Source organism: Pelodiscus sinensis, chromosome 1 (genome assembly GCF_052426305.1).
Source record: "Pelodiscus sinensis isolate ZL-2025 chromosome 1, ASM5242630v1, whole genome shotgun sequence".
Lineage (NCBI taxonomy): Eukaryota > Metazoa > Chordata > Testudines > Trionychidae > Pelodiscus > Pelodiscus sinensis.
Genome location: NC_143052.1, coordinates 335,284,448 through 335,307,441, shown reverse-complemented (window position 1 = coordinate 335,307,441; position 22,994 = coordinate 335,284,448). Strand labels below are relative to the sequence as shown.

General features: G+C 41.7%; 1 protein-coding gene across 16 annotated transcripts in view; it reads right to left on the bottom strand.

Annotated features, from left to right (window-relative positions):
- Positions 1 to 22,994, bottom strand: part of DLG2 (discs large MAGUK scaffold protein 2) — a 1,584,089-nt gene that overhangs the window by 449,009 nt on the left and 1,112,086 nt on the right. For 15 of the 16 annotated variants that reach the window (XM_075919430.2, XM_089775764.1, XM_089775765.1 and 12 more), the window contains one exon: positions 5,726 to 5,895. In XM_075919430.2, the coding sequence (XP_075775545.1) occupies positions 5,726 to 5,895 (170 nt within the window). The other variant, XM_075919439.2, reaches the window with a different exon arrangement.

Genomic DNA, 22,994 nt, shown 5'->3' with positions numbered 1-22,994 from the left:
AGTGATAGAACAGGACAGAATGTGCAAAACCACTGAAGTCCTTTAGGAGCCTAATCTCATTGACTATCAATCAGAAATAGCCCTTGTATGGATCTTGTAACAGGCTGGAGAAATTGAGAAGCAACTGGTTGCTGAGCCAGAGATCAAGGGAGAGTTCTGAAACATACCAATAGGAAATGCTCACATGCTCAGGGTTTAGCTGATCACCATATTTGGGGTCAGGAAGGAATTTTCCTCCAGGGTAGATTGGCAGAGGCCCTGGAGGTTTTTCGCCTTCCCCTGTAGCATGGGGCACAGATCACAGCTGGAGGATTCTCTGCATCTTGGGGCCTTCAAACTATTTGAAGGCTTCAATATCTGAGATCTAGGTGAGAGGATGATTCTAGGAGGGGGTGGGTGAGATTCTGTGGCCTGCATTGTGCAGGGGGTCAGACTAGATGATCATAATGGCCCCTTCTGACCTTAAAGTCTATGAGTCTATGAAATGCACTTGCACAGAACTTCATAAATAAATGGTCTTTGTTTCCAATGAGACTACATTAGTAAACTTGTGTATTTGATTTATGTATTAGGGACAATTTCCAAACATGATAAAAAAAGATTCTGTAATGGCCGGGCTATCTAACCAATATTTTCAAAAAGGACTGTGGCAAACTTCTGAATGCACACAGAGTTTTATATCACTTCATATGTCCAAATTTTCCAACACGTCCAAGACAACTAAATCATGTTAAATACATGATAAAAGGTTTTCAAAGTATACCTTACTTATAGTGTTCAACTCAAGTACCTCGGTAAAGTTTAAGAAAGAGAAGGTTCAAGAGTGATCTGACATGATCTGTAAATATCTACATGAGAAACAAATATTGGATTTCAGACTCATCAATTTAGCAGATAAACATATCCAGGTTGAACCTCCCAAAATCCGGGACTTTCTGGTCCAGTAACACCCATGGTTCAGCAGAGCTAAGGATGTTGCTAAACCAAAGAGCTTCCTCTTGGGAGTGGGAGGCACCTGATAGAATGCAGGGCCCAGGGAGCGCAGGCTGGGCCAGGCAGCAGCTGAGAACTCCTACCCTGGCTGGGGAACCCCTGGTACCAACAGGACCAAGTGGTGTCCAGGAGCCCTCGTCCCAGTCGGAAACCCCCTTGGCATCAGCGGGGCCAGGTGACAGCCAGGAAGCTCCCAGCCCAGCTGGGGGAAACACAACGTCACTGGGGCCAGGCAGGTGAGGAGTCTCGACCCCAGTTCAGGAACCCCCAGCTGCAGTGGGGCTGCTGGTGGTGGACTTCCCAGCCAGTGAACCCCAGGAAACTCCCAGTAGCAGTGGGGTTTGGGTGACTGGGGAGCCTCAGCCAGGGAATACCCAAGCTGAAGTGAGGCTGGTGGAGGAGGGTGGCCCTGTCCAGGAAACTCCAGGGAATTCCCAGTGGCAGCAGGGCCACCCCTAGCAGCTGAGCAGGGTGACAAGGAACACCCTGTGGCAGTGGGGACAGCAGCAGCCAGGCGGTCCCAGACAGGAACCCTAGGGGACTCTGCGGAGTATGCAGACAGCAGGGTGGGAAGCCCTAACCAGACCAGATTTAGCAGAGCATGCTGCAGGGCAGGGAGAGAAGCCTGAGAGCAGGGCAGCCAGCAGGAGAGGACTGACCTCCCTTGGTCCAGCAGAATCCCTGGTTTGGGACAGCTCAGGCCCCGAGAGTGCTGGACCAGGGAGGGCCAATCTGTAACATGATGCAATGGCTGGAAAGTTGAAGCTAATTAATAAGCAATTAACCATTGGAACAATTTAGCAAGGGTTGTGATCAATTCTCCCTCAATGGTAATTTCAAAATCAATATTGGATATTTTCCTAAAAGATTTACTCTAGGAATTACATTGGGGAGGATCTGTGCCTGGCGTTGTACAGGAGATTAGACTGGGCTTAGAATTTTGAAGCTAGGTTCACCCTTCTCTTTTACAAATAGTCAAATTGAAGAATTGCATGGCTTCTTACTATATGTGATTTGCATTCGTAACATATCTGCAATATTCCAGTTTCCATTCTGTCCTCTATATATGACACAGTAACCCACAGCTGATGTAAAATCACCAACTTATGTGCCAATCATTCCTAGTTAGATTAACTGTTGTGTAACTTTTAGATACCTCTAAAACATTTCTCCTGTTTCTTCACTTGAAAATAAATTAATGTATTTGCCTTCTGCAGATTTCCCTATTAATAGCTTTAAAACACTGACAAGAATGAGCTACTGCACATGCACATACAAGCACAGGAATTGATTATTCAGTGTAGGTGATGTTATGAAGGACGGGACTCAATTCTATTTGAAGCATTCTCAGTCCAGTAAGCAATTAAGTCAGCAGTATATTGACACAAAGAGACCCAAAAGGAGAATTTTTATACATCTTTGCTATAGTAGTTTTGGCATCAGAACAGCTGCCTTGTCTGAAAAATATTGTTTTTTCTTTGCTGAAAATAAGATAATGACTGTATATATCTTTGGTCATACTGAATAGTTCCTATGGTTTAAAGCAATGATTAGAGAAAGTAATACATACATTATTTTCAGTATGAACGGACTGACTGCAGTGCCATGGACAGAAGTTAGCACTGACGCTTACAAGCCAAGAGCCTTAGAATCTACTCCCAGCTTTGCAAATAATGTGCTGCATGGGCTCTTGAAATTTCTATGCCTTTCAATTTAGTCATCTGTATGATGTACACTAGAGAGGCACACTGCTAACTCAAAAGGTCTGTTTAATTGTTGATACAAGACTTTGAAATAATCAAATTAAAATCACAACTATATTCAAATTAATACCAATTTCTATATATTTTAACATGTATATAGATATTATTTCCCCCTCTTTTCCTTCTGTCTCCTCCCTCTGTAATACATAAGAAAGCACATAAGAACATCACTTGCAGCTTAAACTATAATTCAAAGGCATCTGATTATTTACTTTAATTTTTCCAACCTGGTTTCAGTTAACTTACTTTTAGTAATGCTAACATGGAAATTTAACAGATACTTCATTAAAGAATAAAATTTAATAGCTACAGTATATGTCTGCAGTAACATTCATATTAATAAATTACAATTATCAAATCAATATTTGAAATACTAAGAGGTAAAAAGTTCTTCGTTTGCTGTAAAAGCTTTTTTATATTAACTGTTCTGTAACAATTTTGTTTCGCTATTGTTTAAAGCACACAGCCAAAATGAAAATCTTGCAAGAATTTTATTAATGAAGGGCTAACATCTCATTTCCATTTTTACAATACAGCCACTAGTAAGTCAAGTTAAATTATTTCTTGCTGTATCAACAAAAAGCTTAACAGATATTCTTAGGTTTTTTAGCCTTAGGTTACTCAAAATAATAGTTGCACTGCATATTTGTTTAATTTCAAAATCTTTAAAACACTGCCTCTTGCACTGTTCCAATTTAACATTTACACAGAAAGTCTCCCAGCATAGACGGGTTTTGTATTATAATGTTCTGGATTCTTAGGGATAAATCTTTCCCTCGGATGCACATTTACATGTACCTTGGTGTTTGGCAATGATCATAGAATCATAGAATCATAGGACTGGAAGGGACCTCGAGAGGTCATCGAGTCCAGCCCCCCGCCCTCAAGGCAGGATCAAGCTCCGTCTACACCATCCCTGACAGATGTCTATCTAACCTGTTCTTAAATATCTCCAGAGAGGGAGATTCCACCACCTCCCTTGGCAATTTATTCCAATATTTGACCACCCTGACAGTTAGGAATTTTTTCCTAATGTCCAATCTAAACCTCCCCTGCTGCACTTTAAGCCCATTACTCCTTGTCCTGTCCTCAGAAACCAAGAGGAACAAATTTTCGCCTTCCTCCTTGTGACACCCTTTTAGATATTTGAAAGCCGCTATCATGTCCCCCCTTAATCTTCTTTTTTCCAAACTAATGATAGGTGATGAATCATATTGCACTGAAGCCAAAGTATCAAATATTTGTGGTACTCCTAAAATAGAGAGATACTTACAATATGTAGGACTTTGTGCCATTCTCAGAGAATATTACAAAATATCTCAGTAAACAAATAATATCCAATAATAGTGTCATACCAGCTTCCAGAAACATGGGCTCTTTAAAGATGAGATGAGACTTTAATGAAAGCCAGTGAAAAATCATTTTATTTACAAACTATTGAATGAGTATACTAGACTTTGTTTCACCTGACTCATTCATTATTATTAAAGACATCCATATAAAGAAACAATCTTTGAGCCATAAGGAATGATGGAAAATCTCCTCTGAAATGAGTGGAGCTATCCCAGAGGAGAATTAAGCCCTTTATTGATAGGGGGCATGTCTAGATTACATCCCTCTGTCATCAGAGGGATGTAAATTAGACATACCGACATTCCAAATGAGGCGGGGATTTAAATCCCCCGTGCTTCATTTGTATAAAAATGGCAGCCTCGTTTTGCCGAGTCTGCAGTTTGTCAGCAAAAAGTGGCTGTCAAGATTGGAATCGGGTGACAAAGAAAGCCTTTGTCGCCCAATCCTGTAAACCTCCTTGCAGGAGGCATAAGGCATCGGGTGACAAAGGCTTTCTTTGTCGCCTGATCCCCGTCTTGACAGCCACTTTTTGCCGACAAACTGCTGACTCGGCAAAACAAGGCCGCCATTTTTATTCAAATGAAGAGCGGGGGATTTAAATCCCCACTTCACTTGTAATGTCGGTATGTCTAATTTACATCCCTCTGGCGACAGAGGGATGTAATCTAGACACACCCTAAGAGTTCCTCTTAGAGCATCTGTTGCCTATTCTCCCAACTGAAAGTAACTGTTGTGTCTGCTATTGTTAGCTATGGAAAATAAATCAATTTAAAAAAAAAAGGAGATGTTAGTTTGGAATAAACATTAGGATCAAACAGGCTCTTAAGAAATAAAGGTCTTGTTTTTTCATGCAAATATCTTTAGTAAGAGGAAAGGAAGAAAGAATACTACTAAAAGTAATACATATGAGGAGAAATGCTTCTAGGAAATATCCAGAGAACTCCTTCAGGAAGCAGGGGGTTTAGCTAGTGAAGTGGATTTAAGCCTGTGTGCAGGGAAGGTTTTATGCTACATTTCCATGGCAACTTGATAAGGAGAAAAATAGCCTATTCAAGGACAAATGCATTAGCTATCTTGCTAGTACAGTCTGTTCTCTCTTATTCTTTCAATAGAAGCTATGGGAGAGAGAAACCTAGGGGAAAATCTGGAAGAAGTAGTTTGGGGATGGTCATATAGTCTTTTGAAAGAAGGGAAACTGGATAAGACCATATCCAACTGCATCCCAAATGAAAGGCAGATGCTGAAGGAAAAGGTTTGGAAGAAGAAGGGTTGTCTGACACCTCATAGGCTGACACAGCTCACTGGCACTTTTGTTGTCCTTCCTTTGCAAGCACTGAGCTATCTCTACAATCATTACCATTTAAAACAGACCAGCTGCCCAGACTGCCTATAGACTGAACATTAGATTCCAGTGCTCTCATCAAGAGCTGTAGGGAAAACAAGCAACTGACCTTCGACAGTGGTAGTCCAAAAGCATTTCATCTCAGTGTTTGACATACTTCAGCACAGCCAAAGTCCAAAACATCAGGCTGGGGTGCCAGTTACACTATGCTGAAGAGTTTAGTCATGCAGCAATAATGAAATGTCAAAATGTGGCTTCTCTTTTACCCATTTACCTTTAGGGCCTTTGAACAATTTGATTTCTACAACTGTCTCCAGAATAGGTCTCCTTCGACGAACATACAGTCGCACAATAGAACCAGCCTCTTTTAGTGCCTCCACTGCTTTGCTATGCGAGACCTCTGACACATCAACCTCATTCACCCGCAAGATACAATCGTTGACCCTGTAAAGAAAGAAAAAAACAGATTGAGAGAGTGTCGCATTTGTTATTTTGAAATGGAGCAGAATGTGCTTCATCAGAGCTATCGTAAAATGAACACAGGTGAATTGGGATGTTTTTCAGGACACAGGTTCAGTGTGCAATTTTACTGATTATCAATAGGAACACAGCACACCTAGCCCACTGAAATGACATGATTGCACCTGATTATTTACATGTATGAACTCCTGCTTCCAAGCATAAGTTCTTCGGGGAAACGACTGTCTTCTTTTCTGTTTTCATACAGTACCTAGTGCAATGGAGGACCTTGTCCATGACTAGTATTCCTAGGTGCTAATGTGACGTGACCCCCCCCCCCCCCAAAAAGAAGAATATATTTCTTCTCTGGCTCACTTTGCTGAAGATTGGCCACTTCCCAGCTCTATTTTAACAAGGCAGCCTTATTTTAATAAACTTTGTTTAAGGAAATCAGTTCTTTTACATAAACACATGGCAATCATTTTTGCTTCATTCAAATACCTCCCTTAAACTTTTCGCATTTGCTAGGCCCAACAATATCACTTAAATTAAAAAAAAGTAAACGTTGTAGTCAGGTGGCATGATTCCCCTCCAAAACAGATGGAGAAAAACCACTGTCCACACTTGGAGGGCAGAACCAGACAAGCCAGGCCAGAAGGCCCACTGCCAAGCCCAGCACCCACGACTGAGCTTTATAGTGCTGTGAATCTGGAGGAGCTGGTGGGACTGATCGATACCTGGAGGAGTCACTGAGACTGTGGCTTGCTATGTAACTTGGGGAGATGGAGGAACCCCGGGAGAGTGAGGTAAATGTGAAAGGGGTAGTAGGAAGCACCTGAGGGACACCACTCTGTTTGTGGTGCCAGAGTCTAGGTCACCATGTTTCAGTGGGATCCCCACTGGTGGAACTCTCAGGTTTCTGGGACCCATTTGGAGGTAGGTAGGCTCAGGCTCCACTACTTCCTGCTGCCAGCCCCAACCCTACAGTGGCAGCCTACGCACCTTACTCTGGATGGCCTGCATTTGCTATGTGGTCTGTCCTAGCCAGAGGGCCAGAGCCCCATAGATTGCTTGCTGCTCACCCTAGAGAGCTTGTTACTCATCCCCTGACCAAGCTAAATCTTTGCAACAATGGATCATTAACAAAAAATAAACATTAAACTTAATATCTGAGACCCACCCTTCCTCTGTCATCCCAGGTCTCAATTCAGAGCAACTACACTTGTACTCAACTCTGCTCTCTCAAGGGCATCCATTCTAGGCTCCCAGACCCTCAAACATCACCTCTCTTGGATGGAGACTTCTAACTGAGTTTTTTCAGAGGCTAGTGACACCATTCCTAGCTAATAGCCAGTGATGGACCTAACCTCCATGAATCTATCTACCTCTTTTTTGAACCCTATTAAGGTACTAGCCTTCACTACATCCTCTGGCAAAGGAGTTCCAGAGGTAGACAGTGCAATGAGTAAAGAAAAACTTCCATTTGTTTGTTTTAAATTGCTGTCTATTAATTTCATTTGGTGATCCCTGCTTCTTATATTGTGGGTATAAGTAAATAACTTTTCCTTATTCACTTTTTCCTCACGAGTCATGATTTTATAGACCTCTATCGTATCCCCCCATTAGTCTTCTCTTTTCTAAGATAAAATTCTTTTTAGTCTCTCTTCATGTGGGACCCATTCCAAGCCCCTAATAATTTTTGTTGCCCTTTTCTGAAACTTTTCCAATGCCAATATCTCTTTTTTGAGATGAGGTGACCACATCTGTATGCAGTATTAAATAATAGTTCACTATTTATACTGTGATATCCCTAGCAAGCCAGACAGCATTAGCATGCAAGTATATGCCCTTTTCTTTCCCTTTGCATAGTTATTAAAGGAAGCAGTGATGAATGACCACATAGGCATTTAGCAGACAAAGGCACATTTCCTAGGGCTTATCATCAAAAGATAGGGTTTCTGCATAACCTGGGGTGGGGTATATGTGCTCACCTCCCTCTAAATATATTCCAGGAAATCTACTTCACACTTACTGTTCCAAAAGTTGATGCTTGTCTCTCACATTGTTCAGTACAGTCCTTTAAGCATCCATTCTCACAGTAATACATAATCCTAGCACACGTCTACACTGGGAAATCATTTAAAAATAACTAAATTTGACGTAATTCCTGATTTTACAAAATCAAAACAGCAAGTCCCCACCACAGAGAAGCCTTGAAATTAGTCCAAAACAGGCTCCCTTAATGTGGATGCACTACTTCGACTTAGAGCCCCAGGAAGCACTGGGGTGTAATTAGTTTTAATTACTCTAGGGAGTAGTTATTTCAAAACAGCGGCACCGGAGCGTTCACACTAACTGTTCAAAATATCTATTTCAAAATTAGCATTATTCCCTGAAGAAAGGAGTACAGATTTCAAAATAAGTGACCTGTTATTTTGAAATAACAGGCTTGGTAGTATGCATTCTCCATCGATAAATTTGACCTAAGGGGAGTAATTTTGAAATAACACCCTTGTGGAGTCCAGGATCTAATGTTTAATGCAAGGGAACCTAAAGATATGTAAATTAATTCAGTATAGGTTAGTTTATAGGTGCTTTTGTGCATGCACCTTGTGCAAAATACAGCGACTGTGAGTTGCCTAGCCCCATTTTAGGTGCTGAAGATAAACAAATTACATATAAGAAACAAAACCAACTGAAATGACAGTACTCAAAGAAAACAAAGAAAGCAAATAATATGCCAGTATATTACATATTTTTATATATGAAGCTTCACTCTGAACTCACAGTATTCCTTTAAAGCAGTGTTTTTTAAACTGTGTTCCGTGGCACACCGGTGTGTCACGAGGCAGTCAAAGGTGTGCCGCAGAGATATGGTGACCATGCATCCCTTTTTTTCCGGGACAGTCCCGGATTTAAAGACACCCAGTGCTAGCACTGCGCGGCAGCAACTCCCCACCTAAGCTCAGCATGTAAGCGGCTCCCTGGGTGCTTTGCGTGGGCAGCCAAGGCCACTGCCAGTGACACACAGTGTCCAGAGGTCTGAGCTCCCATTCAGCACGCACCGCTGTCTGGCACATCACTCCCCCCACCGCGTGGCCCCTTCCCTCCTGCTGTGGGACTGCCTCCGCCGTGTGCCACCAGCCCAGCCTCCTCCATCCACAGACAACCACCATCGCTGCCAGAGGGGGAGGCGTGCTGGTTGGAACCGGTGAGCTGTTTCTGGGAGCTGTCACCAGAGTCCTGGAAGAGACCATGCAAAGCTTGGCTGGAGCGCTGCAGAGCCGCGTACGTTCGGGCTCTACCGGTGCGCTCTGTGCATGGCACTTTCTCCCTCAGCCCCTTCCCACCCCACTGGGGGAGCAGCAGTGCACAGACCCGCTCGTTCTGCCATGCTCCACAAGCCAGTTCTGGGAGGGTGGGAGCTTTCTTCCCCCATCCCCCGCGCTCCTCCTAATGGGAGCCAAAACTGGTGTGGGGACTGGAATACAGCACTAAAATTAGTACCACGGGTGGCCCAGCTCCAGGCCCGGCAAGCAGTCCTTCCTTGGAAGCAGCTGTGGGGACTTCTGGGGCCTGACCCATAAACTGGAAAGCAAAAAGTAGGGGAGGGGCTTGGAGAGAATTAGGGGAAGGAGGGTGGGAGAGGAAGGGGATTGTGCTGAGGGGAGGGGGCAGGGCAGGAGAAGAAAGGGGAAGGTAACAAGGGATAGGGTGGAGGAGAGACAAATGCCAGGGGGCCAACTGGAGACAATGAGGAAAAGGGCAGAAGGAGGGAGGAGAGGTGTCAGTGGGGGTGGGACAGTGGGGGGGACAGGGTGATGCTGGGAGAGGAGAGGGGAAGGGCACCTGGGGCAAGAGGAAGCAAGGGGAGGGGGAGATTCTGGGAGAAGGGTTGAAAGGAGAGGTGGGCATGAGGAAGGTAGGGATGGAGCAAGTCATGTGAGAGGGCACAGAGGCGCATGAGAGGAATTGGGGAAGAGGGTGGTGAGGGGATGGGCATCAGGGAGAAACAAGACAAGCGGGCAGGGGCAGTGAGGGAAGGAGGAAGCTCCAGGAGGGTGCAGGGGTAAGGGAAGGTGCAGGTGCCACAGGATTCTGGGGGTGAAGTAGATGGGCAGACACCTGCAGGGGAGAGACCAGCACCAGAGGAGAGAAGATTCGGTGGGGGCCAAACTCATCCCCTATGGGTAGGAGGATGGTGGAAAAAGTTCTTAGAGAGGGTTACTTTTATTTCTGGTCATGTGCTCATCTTGACCCTGAGAGTCAGGGGCATAGTAAACAAGAAGTCTGGGGGTGTAGGTAATGTGTTCCTAACTTTGGTTCAGAAAATGTGGTCCCCATATGTAGAGAGAACAGAGTTCAAATGGCCGTCCTTAAAAGGGGCAAGCTTCCTTAATTGTTTGGTGTTCCTCAAGCTTTAAAAAGTTTAAGACACATTGCTTTAAAGCAACACATCTGTGCAGCAGGATACCCCACCACAGAGTTCCAGTGCGCTGAGAGGGAATATGAAGCCATAGGCAAAGCATCAATGAATTTTCAGGAATTATTTAGACTAATTTGGAACTAGTAGAAATTTTGTGTGCTACAAGATGGTTAAAAACCAAAGACACACTGTGTTGTCAAGTTTTTGAAGAAAAGAGTTTCAAAAGAAAACTTTTGATGATGGTTGCACCAGTTGAGTTTGATAAGACAACAGGTTAAGACTGAATATGTAAGAAAAAAAAAAACAGATGTTGCGTCCTAAACATCAGATAGTAAAAATACTACCAACAAGACAGAAAATGAAGACTAAGAGTAAAAAAAATCATCAACCACAGTATGTGAACAGTATCATAAAACTAAAGGAAGTGATTTGTAGCAGGTCTCTAATACAGTTTAAAGACGCCATACATCAATTTTTAACTGTGTATTTGTGTAATTACATAGTTTATCTCTAAGTTGTAAAGCAAAGTTTATAAAGCAATGTTGTAAAGCAATGTTTTAAAACAATGGATCTATTAATTAAAATAAACAAAATTAATAACAGTGAATGTGTTTTCAAACTCTGGCAATTTATGGAGAGTGGATGATAAAAAAGAAACAATTAAATCACAAGTGAAATGAGCAGGGTATAGGGTAGACAAAAGAGTTGAAATCGAAACACTAACATGGAACATAGAAAAGGGTGTTCTTTTAATGTCCTTTTAAATCAAATTTTTACACAAGGTTTTCAGGGTCAATGCTTTGGATAGCTGTGTGCGCATGAGCACACAAATAGGATGGGAATTTGCTAGGATGACAAATACTTTTCATCTTCTATGATTGTGCAGCGACTAGCTCAAGGAGCCCAACCTGCTTGTGGCCTTTAAATTCTACAGTTATATAAATTTTAAATAATAATAAGCAACAGCTTAGCAAAAATTTGGTTAGTTTCAATTTGCAACAGGATGTTGATAGAATACAGGATGTTGATTTTTAAGCTCTGTTTATTCAGAGTCACAATTAATCTAGTCTTTGTGAACTGATCTCCAAACTATTCTCTCAGCCTTACTGAAATGTTCTTGTTATTCATGACCACATAGGAAACCTGGATTGCACAAAGCTAAAACCTTCTTACAGTACATGCTTTTGTGTGCCTGTGCATTTTATAGATGTGAAGGTCAAAGTGCCAGACAGAACATACAAACTGAGCCAACAAGGAATATACAGCCTAATCCAAGATAGAAACATATATATCCAGCTGAACAAAATCAAGACCAATGCTAATTCCACCACAAAAATTCAAGTTTGGAAGGAATTGTTCTAAAAGTCATTCCTTGTTATCACAATGAGCCATCAAGACAAATTTCTGAACACTATGGCTACGTCTACATTGGCCCCTTTTCCGAAAGGGGCATGCTAATTTGACAGGTCGTAATAGGGAAATCCACGGGGGATTTAAATATCCCCCGCGGCATTTAAATAAAAATGTCCGCCGCTTTTTTCTGGCTTTTAGAAAAGCCGGAAAAGAGCGTCTACACTGGCCCCAATCCTCCGAAAAAAAGCCCTTTTCCGGAGATCTCTTATTCCTACTTTGAACTTTGAAGTAGGAATAAGAGATCTCCGGAAAAGGGCTTTTTTCCGGAGGATCGGGGCCAGTGTAGACGCTCTTTTCCGGCTTTTCTAAAAGCCGGAAAAAAGCGGCGGACATTTTTATTTAAATGTCGCGGGGGATATTTAAATCCCCCGCGGATTTCCCTATTACGACCTGTCAAATTAGCATGCCCCTTTCGGAAAAGGGGCCAATGTAGACGAGCCCTAAGGTTCTTGCTTTATAAACTCAGCATTTTTAAATTGTTACAATCATACTTATAAGTAGAGGAAAATAATAATCTCTTTTGTATTTCTTCAACAAACACCACTTCATAAAGTTATTAATTGTCAGACGTACTGACCTAGAAAGAAAGCACAAGGGAATTTTTTCTCTAAGTTATCCCTAATACTCTTTTACAATAATGAATTCTAGACAATATGAACTTTCAAAATATTCTTAACTTTAATTACTAAGATCTAACAATCTAATCTCATCACAGCACATGGTACAGAGTCAAGAAGCTTCTGCCAAAATTGTTCTTTTACTGATAAAGAGAAGATTTTTTTTCTTCAGTAAAAACGATGAACAATTAGAAATATTTCAGAGACTGCAGGCACTATGGCTTCATGCAGAACAATAGCAGATGGCTTTTGAAAATATGTTCTTCTCATAATTCAAAAGATAATACGCCCCGCTGTTAAATTTCGTGAATAGAAGACAACTTTTTGGCACCAAAGTTTCCTTGAAAAAAGAATGCCCCATCTTTTCTTCCCAGACCTCAATTCAATGAAATATTTAAGTATGTGCTTAAGAACAAAGCCTTTATACACAGGAGTAATCCCATTCCTATTCAGCAAACAGTTAAACAGGTGCTCCATACTTTCATGTATTGACATCAATGATTTCAGCATGTTGCTAAGTGTTGTATTGAATTTATGGCATACATAAATTTGGCTCTGGTTCATATATATATTTTAGTCAAAGTACATTACCTGAAAAGGTATTTAGTGAATGACTTGAGCCAGAAAATGAAGCAAAATGAGTTTTTGTAATGGTGTGAAGACCAACTGCAATTTAAGTAAGGAACGTGGGGAAAGATTCAGCATCTAAGGAGAAAGTTCCACGTGAGAGTGCTAAAGTGATACAAGCAAGAGTGATGTTCAAACCACAGAAGAAATTTTATTACTGTAAGAAATGTATGATCCTAAAAGTTTATCTTTCTCTGCCTTACTCTAGAACTTCTGCCTCTCATCTTTCCAAACACAGTTCCTACAGATTTAAAGAAACAGTACATACATCCCTGAAGCAGTTGATCATGACTGACAGTTCTTTAGCAGCTGGCATGCATGAACAATTCTGTGAGGCATGTCACTGGAGAGACATGTCGCATGTCATTTTAAAGGGCCAGAATGGTGATGTACACTCAGTCTTCTAGCTTCCTGCAATAGGTTGTGCTCACCATTCTCCTGCTGATTGTCTTGGGAATTAGTTCAGTCCAGCCAGTTCATGCACCCTTTCTGGGTGCTATCTCGCCCACCATCACCTCCACTGCAGGACTCGTGACACCTCAAGTATCACAGTGTCCCCTTCAGGATACAGTTCTCTGGCCATGCCCCACTCTGTTCTCCCTCTTCTAAGAGAGCGCCATTCTGCTCTCCAATCACTTGCCTCATCTAGCCACTGGACTCAGGGCAAACTGCAGTCCTTGTGCTAGCCACTCTCTTCAGTGGCAAGTGGGGGAAAGAGAGCCCCAGGCGCACCCCCTACTCCTGGTCTCAGTCCAGGGATGCTATAGCTGGCAGCCAAGTACTGCCCCTTCTCCAACTGAGCTGTCTCCTTTCCTAGGCCACTTCCCCACAACACCAGCACCTGCTCTGCCCTTGTGTGTCAGGGCCTTCGTCTGGCAGCCCTCAGTCTGGAGTTCCTTTGCACTCCAACAACAACAGCAACAGTTAAGAACAAGGGAGGTCTACAGCCTAGGCTGAGAGAAAAGTGGCTTTTAGCTCAAGCTGTAGAGGCTCCTACACTAAGCTTCAGGGGACCCAGGTTCAAATCTACCCAGTGATAGTTACACTGGTAGTTCCCTCAGCCTAGGGATGTCAATGGATAACCAGTAAACATTACTCCTACTGGGTAATACTTACTGGTTATGGTTAACCCATGGGCACTGGAGCAGCTCCCTTCCCGTGGTGTGCAGGCAGATGCGCCAGCCCACCGCCGACAGGAGATGCTCTAGCCCAGCTGCCTTGTGACAGGCCTGGCTCCAGCGCACTACAGACAGGGATAATCCAGCAGTCTCCCACTTCCTCTCCCCCCCCCATCTAATCAGTTAACTGGTTAACCATAATGTTTAATCAGTTACCCTAATCAATCACATCCCTACCTCAGCCCTTCCTCTATGGGCTACCAAAACAGAACTGACTCCTCTGCCCTGTTTATAGCCTCTTTATATAGGGAACTGCTATGCCCTGATGGGCCGCTCCCCTCAGCCCTTCTCTGATTGGCTGCCTACCATGCTGCCACCTTAGGACTGCTTTTAAGCCTTTTCAGCCAGTGTGGGGTAGATGCCCCATCTTACTTTCCCTACCTGACACTGACAACACTCTGGCCACAATGGTGACTTTGAATGATCGTTCCTAAGTTAATTTGGGATGAGTTAAGGGATGGGCACCTAGTGTGGCTCTCCTCTTTGATTTACAGACTACTCTGATGAACCAAAAGACGTAGCCCATGAGACCAGGATTAGCGCATCCCAGAGCAACCAACAATGTAAGGGGGAGTGTTATATCACAGCTCAAATGAACCTCTGCTGGGCTCTACAGACTAAGGTGCTCTTAAACAGTCACAACAGACTACAGATACTAGCATCAACACAATGCAGCACTGCAGTCTGGGTGTTGGTCAGATCTGCTTCAAACATGTAAAATTTGTATGCTTCTCACCGCAGTGCAGTCAGGGTTTAGTGGAAAGCCTTATTACGGTCTTTCTTCTCTAGTAAAAGCTTAAAAATCAATACAATATTGCTGTTATCTAAAGGGGAAATATTGTGTAAATCGCTAACTACTATACGAAACAACATATACTTCTTACCACTAAAAGTGCAGCCTTCAACACATTTCTTAATAATCATTTCCTTTACTATTTGCAATGAGATTTCTCAGTCTAAATGGATAATGACCTTGATGGTTTCATTCTTCTCATGCTCTCCAGAGCACAATTTAAAAGTAACATGCTAAAGATTGGGGACTCATTTTACTTTTTCACATTAAAAACCTACTGCATTTTTGCAAGTGCTTCTGGCAAAATATTGAGATTAACAAGACATATGAACAACTGAATGACTTAATTATTCTTAATTCTTGATTATTTTTAATTATTAATTTTCTTAAGAAACTCAAAAAGTTACAATACTTTCCTCAATTTTTTGTGAAGGGTGCATGCAGCAATAATGAGGGTGAGGTATATTAGATTCTTTCAAAATTCTGCTCTGGTACTTATACACTTTTTTATTCTGGGGGTTCTTGGTTTCAGTATGCAAATATTTATTTGTTTTTTAAATAACATAATAAAAAAACTTACTTCTCTCAAGGAAAATGAGGAAGGGATGTAACCTAAATCCCCTCTCAGCATACATCTCTGACCCACCAACTCCACTAATACAGCCCTCAAAAAACACACTCCTGCTGAAGTATATAGAAGAACAGATGATAGCTATATGCTTATACATGTTGTCCTCCTAGATACACACATGGCCCCAGTAAACATATTATCTGAAACACCAACAGAATTTACATTTGTGAGATACATGCTCCATCAAATAGAACTGATCTTCATTTACACTAAGGCCCTTTTATAGTACCTGAAAGTATGAAGTGGCCCTAAGGGCAAAAAAAAAAAAAAAAAAAAAAAAGTATCTGTATCCATGTTATAGCCATCTTTCATTGTGAGAGTAATTTAAAGGAGTTTTAATGTAAATCAGAATCAATCCCAAGCTGAGATGTTTTGGAATTCATTTACAATATTTGGGTAGATGTGTCTGCTGAAGTGAAAAAATTCCAACAGCATATCACAATATGTTCGGTGAATATCACCCAAAAAACCACTGCCCAATGGTTATACTTTTATAATGAATGTAAAGTCTCCCCATAGAAGATTTTATGGGTTACATTTGCTTGTTAAAAATTTTGCATTTGCTAATATGGACAAAATGATTCAGTAGATGACAAACTTGTATGACAAATTCACCAAAAATCTGCAATCAGATGATAAATAAGGATAGTGAGATTGATTTAAATAAATGAATAGAGATTGCTAGAACACATGATGAAATATCAGAAACCCAGATATCAGCCAGACCTAAAGAGAAGGAAATATATTAAGTAGCAAATCCAATCCAAGCTTTCCAACAACAAAAAAACAGAACAGTTTGTTTTTCCAAGACAACTGAACCATACAAGTTATAATTTGTAATCCTCAATTCCCAAAATTGTAAAATGTAAGATGAAAAAATTCCCCTACCCTCACCTTTTGTGTTATTTCTTAGATTTTTTTTAATTTGTACTGTGCCCAGCCCAGGGGGCTCAAACTCAGTGGAGACCACGAGGTGCAATTGCAGTACAATAAATCAGTAATAATCGTTCTTCTCTGAAGAGCACTCAACCTTGTCAGAATTTTCTAGAAGCTGGGGGTGCCACTTGGCAAAACATTTCTTCCCCAACTGAGCTGAATTTGCATGAAGCTTGTCAGGGAATGTAAAGGAGCGAAGAGAAGTCCTGATCACTACTCCACCTTGAAACACTTCAAATGCGGAATTGCAGATAGTGCCCCAGTACTGGTTTAGCAAGAAGGAAAGGGGGTCAACCTAGTCTTCCTACAGCTGACTGCTTTGCTTTTAGCCTATAATGTAGTCCTTCTAATCCATCATGGGACTGGCCACCGTCTAATGAGCTTCCCCTCGCGATCTTGAGTCAGACCAAAGAACTTTTGTGCAAATGGGGAGAACTGCTACACAATGAACTGGGCTCACTTTGCACTGCTGTGCTGTTCTAGTTCCCCACATCACCTTAGTAGCAAGAGCTGCAAAGGAGCTCTTTGTCACTAAAAGGGCAGCAGCTGAATGGGGCTTCATAAGACGTTGGCATGAATGTATGAGAGAAGCCTAGTATTCAGGTAGAGGACAGAATTATCTTCCACTTGTAATGAGAAGCAGCCAAGACTTCAGACTGCTGGTCCCCTTGAAGGAACCGTTCTTAACATTAATGGGATTTATGGGCAAACACGAAAATAGGCTCCCTATGTGTGGAATTAAAGCTATGCTTTCCTTCCAGAATATAGGCAAACCCCAATTATCCAGCTCTCTCAAGGGAGATACTGGAATTCTGACTTCAGGAAAAATTTCTGAATTTGAATAATTCACAATTTGATGCAGCTTGGATAATGTGAATTTATCCGTATACAGTTTAAACACTTCTTTGATTGAATAATCTATTATGGTGGAATCGAATTATAGAACTGGAAGGAACCTTGAGGGATTATTAAGTCTACTTCCCAACATTCATTGCAGGAACAAACACCATTCAGATCATCCCTGACAAGTGTCTGTCTAATCTGTTCTTAAGGCTGCTGAATCAGAGACTGATATAGCATGGTTATACAGCTTTCATAGGAAGTTATCAGTTTGTTGCTTATTGCTATTATTGCATTTGCTTATTAATTTTTTTAATAGTATATTTGACCAAATGTAAAAAAGTGTCAATTTATTAAAGATTCTTTATAATACTAGGAATATTCACTATGTAAACCATTCACTGGTAATAACGTAATCACAAAACATAGAAAAAGCAATTTCTATCCGAAGTAGGTGTTCCCCCCCTCAATATTTCAATCACATTCACCAGTTCCGTACAACATTTGTGACTATTTTTCTGTGTATTATTTGTAAGATGAAAATAGCAACACACTGCGCTATATAATTAGGAATGGAAAAAAAACCCTGCGGCTTCTTGACTGTGACAAGAAAATAAATCCAGAAGTGACAATGTATTCCTGTAGTTCATACAGCGCAGTGCAGGATATGTCAACGTTTCTCTTCTTTTTAGAGGTTTAAATTCAGCTGTAAAACTTCACTCTATGCATTGAATTGGCAGACAAAGCTTCAGCCTTAGAGAAATTTCTTTCAATTTGAAAATATCTTTGATCATTTTTTAAATTCTAGCCTAGCTCTGACAGCTTCTTGGAGTAAAGCGAGGGTCACACTCCTATTAACCTGCTCAACAACTCTCGGTAGATAATGTAACAAAGATTGCAAGTTAATCAAGTTTTACCTTTATATGTTTGTTTCTGTATCTATTATTGCATCTATGTGACAGTGTTTATGCACCAATTGTTTGTCTCAGGATGTCCATTATATAGGCTATGCTGACTAGTGAATCTTGCATCCAAAGATTCTACAGATTTCATAAAAGTCTGAATGTACCAAGCCCTTTCTTCCAGCCTTAACCAAAGAAGTAATCAAGTCTTTTTATGTAGTAAAAGCATCCACAGACAATGTGGGCCATTGTCTGAATCATATTACCATTTTCTCTTCCTAATAGAAACAGTCCTACAAGGCTGTGAATTTTGGCTAACCTATCAGGCCAAAGTAGCCATAACAGAATGTTTCTGTATTGTTTGCTAACAAACTAACGTATGCTGTCTGGTCTTTATGGACGACAATATATATCTCCATATAAGACTAACTTCAGTACATGAAAGAAAGGCATATTCTAATAATTATCTTAATATAGGTTGGAGTTAGGAACTCCTTCATGCTGTGATGCTGTTTCTGTCAATACCCCTGGAAAAAACCCTGGGATCTTTCTATCCTCATTTTCCTGTCTGTGAACAGAGCTTCTGAGTGATGTTTAGAAATTAACATTTGCAAACCTTCTGCCAGGTAGTGCCAGCAGCAGCCAGGGCTGGGTTCAATATCTAGGGGTCCCTTTTCATCCATCTCACACAGAACCGGCTCAAGCTCCCACCCAGTAGCCTGGGAAATTCACACAGCCCTGGGCGCTTCTGAGAGGCAATGCTTCCCCACTCGCAAGCACAGAGTCTGAGTATAGAAAAGAAACTTTTAATGAAAGATGAAGAGAAGTTACATGGCATTAGCTCGGAAAAATACCACAAACATAGTTCCTAACCCTCCATGAGTAACTGTCCCAGGTCAAATGGATTTAGCAATGTCCTTTGCCCTTCAGGCTCACTAGTCCAACAATGTAAGGGCTCTATTCCTATACCTAAACTTTCTCCATACCCCACTTCAAACACCCTACTCACAGCTCTGTCCAGTCAGTGCGGACCCTGACACATCACCCTGATGATTCCACTCATTGAGCCTGAGGCCATGCCACCTTTGTGCTGCTCCTGTGGTCTGCTTGCTCCGCCTGCTGCTGCTCCTACCAGCCACCCACCGGTCGTTCCTGTCAACTGCTCCGCTGGCTGCCTGCCACCGCTCCTACCAGCTGCCCACCAGTCATTCCTGCCAGCCATTCTGCTCCTACCAGCTTCCTACTGCTGCTCCTACCAGCTTCCTACTGCTGCTCCTACCAGCTACCTGCCGGTCGCTCCCACCAACAACCTTGCTGGCTGCAATGGGTCTGGTTCCAGCTGTGCCTTCAGCTCTTAGTGATTTCAACTCTTTAGCCACCACCTAGGCTGGCAAAAGATTCTGGCTTCCACTGGACTAGCAAAAAGACTCCTGATGGAGTCTGCTTTAGGTCTATCCTTAAAACAAGGGGGAAAGAGGCAGGTTGAACCAGTCTTACAGCTAACACCTGGCAGGCATGAAGCAGGCTGGCTCAAACGCCTACCCCCCCAACTCAGTTCACTGAACTCTGGAAGGGGGAGGCTTGTTCATCTGAGACCTCTTACAATGATGGTGTCTCTCCTGCAAGTACTGGTGTCATATTTTACAATACCCACATATAGCGGTAGCATGATGTGTGACCCCACAACAACCCAAATTAGTTACAGTACATCACATTCCATTCTAACAACCCATCCTCCATCAGCCCGCTGAATTAGATTTACATAACCATACCCTGGATTTCTTCCCCATCCCAGCATGAGCTGTATTTACATATTAACAGTTACTTATCTTGCAAGGCTAAGCAATTTGAGTGAGCATACCCACCCCTAGGGCTGCTGGCTGATTGCAAGCATTAGTTCAGTCCCTGCTTACACATTTATCAAACATTCTTTGTAAAATGTTAATTGCTGTTACACCAATATAGTAAAAGGAACTTCTTCCTCTGTTCCTTTTATGGAGTTGGGATTTTAAAATCTTTTCAGGCTTCATCCTGTGAGGTAATGGGTAGAGAGGGATCTTTAGTAAAATTCTTAGTTAAAACATTATAAAAGGATTTTTTAAAGAAAAACTTAACTTTAAAATAACTATTTTTGTACTCAATTTACTCATATTTAATGCATCATTTGCACTTGTACAATTTTAAATTATTTATTTATTTCAAAAATTTAGCAAGGAATCAATCTGAATCATTTTCTAACTCATTTTGATATTCATCCTGTTAGCTGAAATCTGAAACTTTGAGTGATTAATGGTTCAAAACTACTAAGGTACATGTACAATAACTTGTCATTTGTATTACTATCCAAAGCTGCATAACATTCAGATGTTGCCTAATACAGTTTAATATGACACTAAGTATATGTTACTTATTTTGGATTATTTAAAAGGTATTCATCCTGAGCTCTTAAGTGCAGGCTACTAATATCCACTAGATTAACACAACTGAAAATTCCATACAAACCCAAGAATTTAGCCACTGATTACTGGAAGAAAATCCAACTTTCCTCCCTAAGAATTCCAGGGCCTTGTTAGAAAAAAAGGATTCTTGTTAGAAAATAACAAAATAAAAATTCCTTGCCACTCTCTCCCCTAAACATGAGCCCAGGAAAGCAGAAGTACCTTGCAACAAAAAGGATACTCCATTTCAGGCTTTAGTGGATAAAAACAGGGGCAACCATAAGGCCTTTTCAAAGAAAGTCCTGCCATCCATAACTTCCTATTTAAACCAAGGAAATATCAAAGGCTATGTCTACACTACAATGATCTATTGGAAAAAAGTACACAAATTGAGTTTTGCAATTTGTCTTACCTTTTTCCGATAGTTTTTTTGGAAGAGGCTTTTCTAAAATTTGGTCCATCTACACTCGGCCAAACTTCAGAAAAGCCTCCTCTTTCAGAAGAGCCCTTCTTCCTCGTGGGAGGAGGAAGACAGGGCTTTCCAAAGAGTGCATCTACTCTTCCGCAAAAAAAAAAAAGCGGAAGAGCAGATGCGTTCCCTGGACATGGCAGAGTTTTATCCCGGAAAAACCCTGTAGTGTAAACACAGCCAAAATCAGACAACTCAGCTGATTTGACAAAAAAAAAGTTTAATATACACAATTAGGTCTGAGAAATGTTATGGCTGTTACAAAGACAAACGTAGGCTTAAAATTGCCATATCAGCAATAAATTCTGCCTTTTGCTAGATGCACTGGCACAAATGTCAAATCAAAGAACTATAAAATTTATATTTGGACTCCTAAATCCTGAGGCTCCTACATCCTAAATCAAGAGTAACTTTGTTTACATCAGTGAAGTTAACCCACTGTGTAACAGGTATAAATATGAGGTGAATCAGATCTACAGATCTGCCAAACAAGAGTATGGACACTGGATTAAACAGTAATTAAAGATTATGTCATGTGATGTGATCTGCAGAAATATGTCCAACCAAAATTAGCAACCCTTGACACTACACAGTTCCAATCCCAACAAGTTTACAGTTGAGAGAGTAAATACCAGCAAAGCATGAGTGTAAAAGAAATGACAACCAAGCGATATAATCAGTGTGACCACTAGCACCCAAGTTCGCCTGGTTCATGTCAGTCTAATTATAATCTATTTAAATACTTGTTTTAGATTACAAAACACTGCAAAATGTCTGTGAGCTTGTGTAATTATTTGTAGTCCATTTATTTCCCCCTCTTCTGGGATAGATGAAAATCCCTGCTTCCTTTGCAACAACTGCATGGGTAGCTCTCCCACCCATCATTTTATCTGTGAAATGAGCTGTTCCTGCTCTCCATTTCCAATCAGCTTCACTTCTCAGCGTCATTCTCTCCAGCCTTCCCCCTCTTTTCCATTTCCTCTCTCTGTTCTCTAATTCCTCCTCCTTCAGCTCTCCTATCCTGCCCTGCTATGCTCCTTCCCCCAACCTCTACCCTAGAGACAGCTCTCCCTTTGGCAGCCAGAGAAGAGAACAAGACTCTAATGCTGGGTAGGAGGAACACCTCTGTTCACAAAAAAATACCCATCACCTCTAGCCTCTGAAATCAAAAGCTAAAGGGGTGCTGTGGGCACATAGAGAAAAGAGCAGAAAAGTAGGTAGCTTTTAGTTTCAGTGGCAGGAAGGAAGTGATATAAAAGGACCAAGTAGCCATGGTAAGATGAAAAACAGGAAAAATAAAAATAAAATCCAGTTAAGTACACACTGAGTGAATATGGTGCTAGGACACTGTGGAACTTCTCCTAGCTTCTGCTGCTGGTAGAAAGTGGGGAAAGAGCTAAAGTGCTTTGAGTAAATCTCTTTGGGTGTGGTACAGGACAGAGAGCTGGAGAGCCCTGACTTACCCCTGTGCCCTCAGATGCATCTGCTGCTGGCTGCTCTGAGGAAGGACATTCAAGAATATCATGGTTTTCAAAGTCCACTCCCCCTAGTTCCTTGTGGCAGCTGCTGTTTCTCCCTGTGCAGAGGGAATGGACCCAGGGTGCCTTGGCCTGGTACCTCTGCCTTTGCAAGCTGGTTTAGCTCAGGCAGCAGGGCAGTTTAACTGTAGTTTAAATGTTGCAGCTCAGGCTGCAGCCCAAACTCTGGGATCCTCCCAACGTGCAGGATCCTAGAGTCTGCGCTGTGGCACAAGCTATAAATCTATCATGCAATGAAAGAGCCCCACAGCCCAAGTCTGATGAGCCCAAATCAGC